The sequence below is a fragment of the Berghia stephanieae genome, chromosome 3, assembly GCF_034508935.2.
Source record: "Berghia stephanieae isolate SIO BIC M18660-M18661 chromosome 3, UCSD_Bste_1.3, whole genome shotgun sequence".
Taxonomy (NCBI): Eukaryota; Metazoa; Mollusca; class Gastropoda; order Nudibranchia; family Aeolidiidae; genus Berghia; species Berghia stephanieae.
In genome coordinates, this window is record NC_088362.1 from 3,750,206 (window position 1) to 3,755,205 (window position 5,000).

At 39.9% G+C, this 5,000-nt stretch overlaps 2 protein-coding genes across 2 annotated transcripts in view; both read right to left on the reverse strand.

Annotated features, from left to right (window-relative positions):
• LOC144966872 (procollagen C-endopeptidase enhancer 2-like) overlaps positions 1-699 on the reverse strand; it is a 6,345-nt gene extending 5,646 nt beyond the window's left edge. Inside the window, 1 exon segment of the mRNA XM_078903577.1 lies at positions 690-699. Within this exon segment, the coding sequence (XP_078759703.1) occupies positions 690-699 (10 nt within the window).
• LOC144967042 (neuropilin and tolloid-like protein 1) overlaps positions 1-5,000 on the reverse strand; it is a gene marked incomplete in the record, with an annotated part of 130,706 nt that overhangs the window by 14,307 nt on the left and 111,399 nt on the right. Inside the window, 2 exon segments of the mRNA XM_078903797.1 lie at positions 1,468-1,623; positions 1,626-1,660. Of these exon segments, the coding sequence (XP_078759923.1) occupies positions 1,468-1,623; positions 1,626-1,660 (191 nt within the window).

Below are 5,000 nucleotides of genomic sequence, written 5' to 3' on the forward strand. Positions count from 1 at the left end.
TTATTATTTATTATTATTAATGACTAAGATAAGCTGAAATACAAGGGGTTGGTTGCCAGAATTGCCATAACTCGTATCCTCAAATCTGACAAAAATAAATAAAAAAAAAATTTAGCTTTTTATAAGCGCATTATCCACTAAATATGCTCAAAGCGCTTTAGAAGGGAAAGGTCCCTGGCCCAACAGCAACATTTAAACATTTGGGACGTGACGCCTGTTAGGCGATGTTACAATTTTTTCGGACAGAGACAACGCCGTTCACGGCCAGGTACTCATTTTACACCTGAGTAAGGTGAGAGAATATGTGAGTAAAGAGCCTTCTCCAAGGACTCAACTATGCGCCGAGCGAGGCTCGAACGCAGGACCTTCCGATCCGAAAGCGAGTGTCATACCACAAGACCACATAGCCGCGCAAATAGAGATTTTAAAATATGATATTAATTTATCGACTGGTTTTTTTTTCGTATATCAAATAAACTTTTCTTTCAGATTTGTGAGCTCATTTTTTTATAGAAGGCACGAAATTGACGTAATTCAGCTCATTTTTAAATGTTTTTTGACAGTCATTTTGGTGATTGCTTCTCATTAAATACTTGTAATACCAATCAAACTATAACCGTTCAAGGTTACACCACAGTTTTGTGTCTTTGTGCGTTATATCCGGCTGACGGATGTTGTGAGAATCTTACCCAAACTCATAGCATTAATATCATAGGCTCTCAAACAGCAATAAATTGTTGTTAAAGACCCTATATATCGCGTGTTAAAGTATCATAGCCAGCGACCTATACATAAATTGCCTGGTAAGGTCGCGGGTTCGAGCCCCCATCGCCGTCGAGAAATCTTTATTCTCTATGGTTTTCTGGCACTTTCCTACTCAATTCATTTCTTGTTTTTGCTATTAGTGATATGTATTTAATCTTACGACATTTTGCGCACTAACTGGTGTGCACAATTGTGTAGGTCAATCAAGCGTTACTTTTGCCGCTAATAATATACAAGAGCTTTGGACCTTATGAACGCTTCCAGCGCTTCCAGTAGTATCATATAGACTCACAGCACACAATGTGCGGCTATGTGGTCTTGTGGTATGACACTCGCTTTCGGATTGGAAGGTCCTGGGTTCGAGCCTCGCGCTCGTCGCATAGTTGAGTCCTTGGAAAAGACTCTTTACTCACATTCTCTCACCGTACTCAGGTCTAAAATGAGTACGTGACCGTTAACAGCGTTGTCTTTGTCCGAAAAATTGTAATCTCGCCTAACAGGCGGCATGTCCCGTTGAATGTGGCTGTTGACCAGGACAAAAGCGCTTTGAACACATTTAGTGGATATTGCGCTATATAAAAGCTCAATTAATGTATTTTCATGTCATCCTGTACCACAGGAAAGATTACCCATCAAGCAATAAGGGACTTAGGAGAAAGAAAGGGGAAATATGGAGAAAATCCGGATAATGAAATCTCGTACCATTTCCCAAGAACCGGTAGTGACCGTGAAATCCGGATGCTAAATTCTGCCAATGATCGGTGACGAATCGGATTTCCAACTTGGACTGTGGTGACGTAATTTCCTGTGGGGTCTTGCGGCCACAGAATCGATCAAGACGATGCTGTACTCCCCTTTATCTACGGTGAACACGTCCAGGTAGTCATATCTGCAACTGACGAGAAGGGGAGCAATGAGATCTCTCTCTCTCTCTCTCTCTCTCTCTCTCTCTTCTCTCTCTCTCCCCTCTCTCTCTGTCTCTGTCTCTCTCTCCCACTCTCTCTCTCCCTCTCTCCCCCCCTCTCTCTCTCTGTCCCTCTCTCTCTCTCCCTCTCTCTCTCTGTCCCCTCCTATCTCTGTCTCTCTCCTCCTCTCTCTCTCTCTCCTCCTCTCCCCCTCTCTCCCTGTCCCTCTCTCTCTCTCCCTCTCTCTCTCTCTCTCTCTCTCTCTCTCTCTCACACACACACACACACATATAAACACATTGTACTTAGTAGCCATGTTTTCAATTATTAATAATTTATGTTGTTAACACGTATTTTTGCGTTAAATTAAATTTTAAATTCATGTTTCCATGTCATATTGATCGTTTGTTCATTTTGTTGGGTTATCATCATCATCATCATCATCATCATCATCATCATCATCATCATCATCATCATCATCATCATCATCATCATCATCATCGTCATTATCATCATCATCATCATCATCATCATCATCATCATCATCGTCATTATCATCATCATCATCATCATCATCATCATCATCATCATCATCATCATCGTCATCATCATCATCATCATCATCATCATCATCATCATCATCATCATCATCGTCGTCATTATCATCATCATCATCATCATCATCATCATCATCATCATCATCATCATCATCATCACCATCATCACCACCAACACCACCACCACCACCATCATCATCATCATCATCATCATCATCATCATCATCATCATCATCATCATCATCATCATCATCACCATCATCATCATCACCATCATCATCATCATCATCATCAACAACAACAACAAAATCACCACCAACACCACCGCCACCATCACCACCATCATCATCATCATCGTCATCATCATCATCATCATCATCATCATCATCATCATCATCATCATCATCATCATCATCATCATAGTCATCTTCATCAACTTATAACCAATTCTGTATCATCGTCACCTTCGCCACTGCTGTCATTAACCACATAACAACCAACATCATCATTGTAGCCATCTCCTGTACTCAATCAATACATTATTACTACCCTCATCCAATTACTAACTTAACTCACTCAATCCTAGAGATTTTTGCTACTTTTCAAAACTGGAAAACAAATGTAGACGTCTATTAAAAATGAGCGTGTAGATAGATAGTATTTTACAACTGCCATCAACATGTAAAAACTAAAAACATTAGCTTTGATACTACGCCTATAATTTGTCTCAGAAAAATGTAATAAATATGCATGGGGTGAAAGTAACCCCGGGTAAACTACGGATATAGTCGGTGTTAGGGTTGAGTGGGCTAATGGACTAATACAGAAATATAACATACCCATCGATAAACACATACGACATTAAATCGCGTTTACAGCCAGTTGGTTTTCTTCCCAATCAACATTTAATATATTAGTGAAAAGCCAATTATAGATGTTTATTAACTGACCTAACAGATCAGAAGTGATCCGTTAATTTATGACAAAGTGTCCCTATCCGGTATCATGCGTGGCCTTCGTAAAGTTATGGCCTGACACTGACCAAAAAATGACGTCAAAATGCCAGTCTTTTGCCACAAAAGAAAACAAATCGTGAGTTGTATTCAATAGTTCAACCAATGAAATAACTTGTTTCCTTGAGCTCTACTAACGACAACTCACTAATGACGTCAAACTGCCAGTCCTTTTGGATTTCAGTATCAGGCATAACGATGGCTACGCTGATACTGACCAAAAAAATGACGTCAAAATGCCAGTCTTTTGCCACAAATCGTGAGTTGTATTCAATAGTTCAACCAATGAAATCACTTGTTTCCATGAGCTCTACTAACGACAACTCACTAGGAGGTGCAAAAACCAAATAATGACGTCAAACTGCCAGTCCTTTTGGATTTCAGTGTCGGGCTATAGATAGAATGCGCTTGGCCAAGGAGTTCACAACATTGCCATCCGGAAGTATAACGGACCAACACACAAACTCTGTGTAACCATGAACTTTTATAGTCAGGTTAATACAGTTTAGTGAGAACAACTCACAAACGCGGATGGCAAAAACAATAACAAAGGCCTGAGTGACGTCATCTGCATACTATCTATAACATAACGATGGCTACGTATTATGTCGGGATCATTAACGTAAAAAGTAGTCCATCAGAGGCCAATGGAGCCGGAGTTCATCCCCATTTCAATAGCGTGAAATGGACAAAAGCAATTGCTTGTTACCATTTGGATAGGACGCTAGTCTATCACAAAGTACTTCCGACAGATTTAACAGACCTATCTACTCAATTACAGGGGGTCAGAAAAAAAAAAAGCATCTCGACTACACCCGAAAATCAATCTCGGTCCCTTTGCCTGTAAAGTGTGAAACGAGTACTCTATCAACTGGGCTATCGGAACCATAGATAACACAGGACTAGATATGACAACAAGGGGGAAAACGTCATCAGAACTGGCTAGTGAGAGGTCGAGCGCCGCCATTTTATTTTTTATGCAACCAGGGACGCTGTGCGATTAGAACTCTATTTAAATGACTTTGATTGAGCTCGATTAACCTTGATTTGTGGACGGAAAATAGAAAAATAGAAGAAATAGGTCAGGTTTATGATGATAAACTAAATTACACATATTAAACTACACTTTTACTTGTACATTTTAGCCTTGGCTCCATTGATCGGGTTTATTATTAATTTACCCGTCAGTCTGTGATCGGAAATCCCCAATGGTTTCCAATGTTCGGAAAATGATTTACTCCGCCATAATATCGAATGGGAGCGATCTATATTCATGTTTTCGTCCAACCAGGTCATCAATCACATGATTTGTTGCTGTCCAACGATTGGATATTTCTTAAACGCTGCTTTGTTTACAAATGTTATAAACATACCCATGTGTCAAGCTGAATCAAACGACCAATCGTGATGTTAGATAATTCAAAATCTGTGAACACTTTTCACTATGTAGGTCACTTTGAGCACATTTTGCAATGTGACCAATGACCTCGAGCACATGAAAAGTTAATATAGATTATGCCCATTGAGATGATGGTCCCCAAATGGGCACGATGTTCAATACTCTTCAACAGTCGTAACGTCACTTCCTTCCTTATGACGCATGGTAACTTAGTAACACTGGAACAATGGCGGACGCCGGTGTGAAATATTTCCCCGGCGAGCATAAAAGCGTATCCAGAGGAGAAAAAAAACAACAACATAAATTTGATCATGTTTCGACTTTTACACATTCTGAGCACAAGACGTATGAAAAGTTCTAG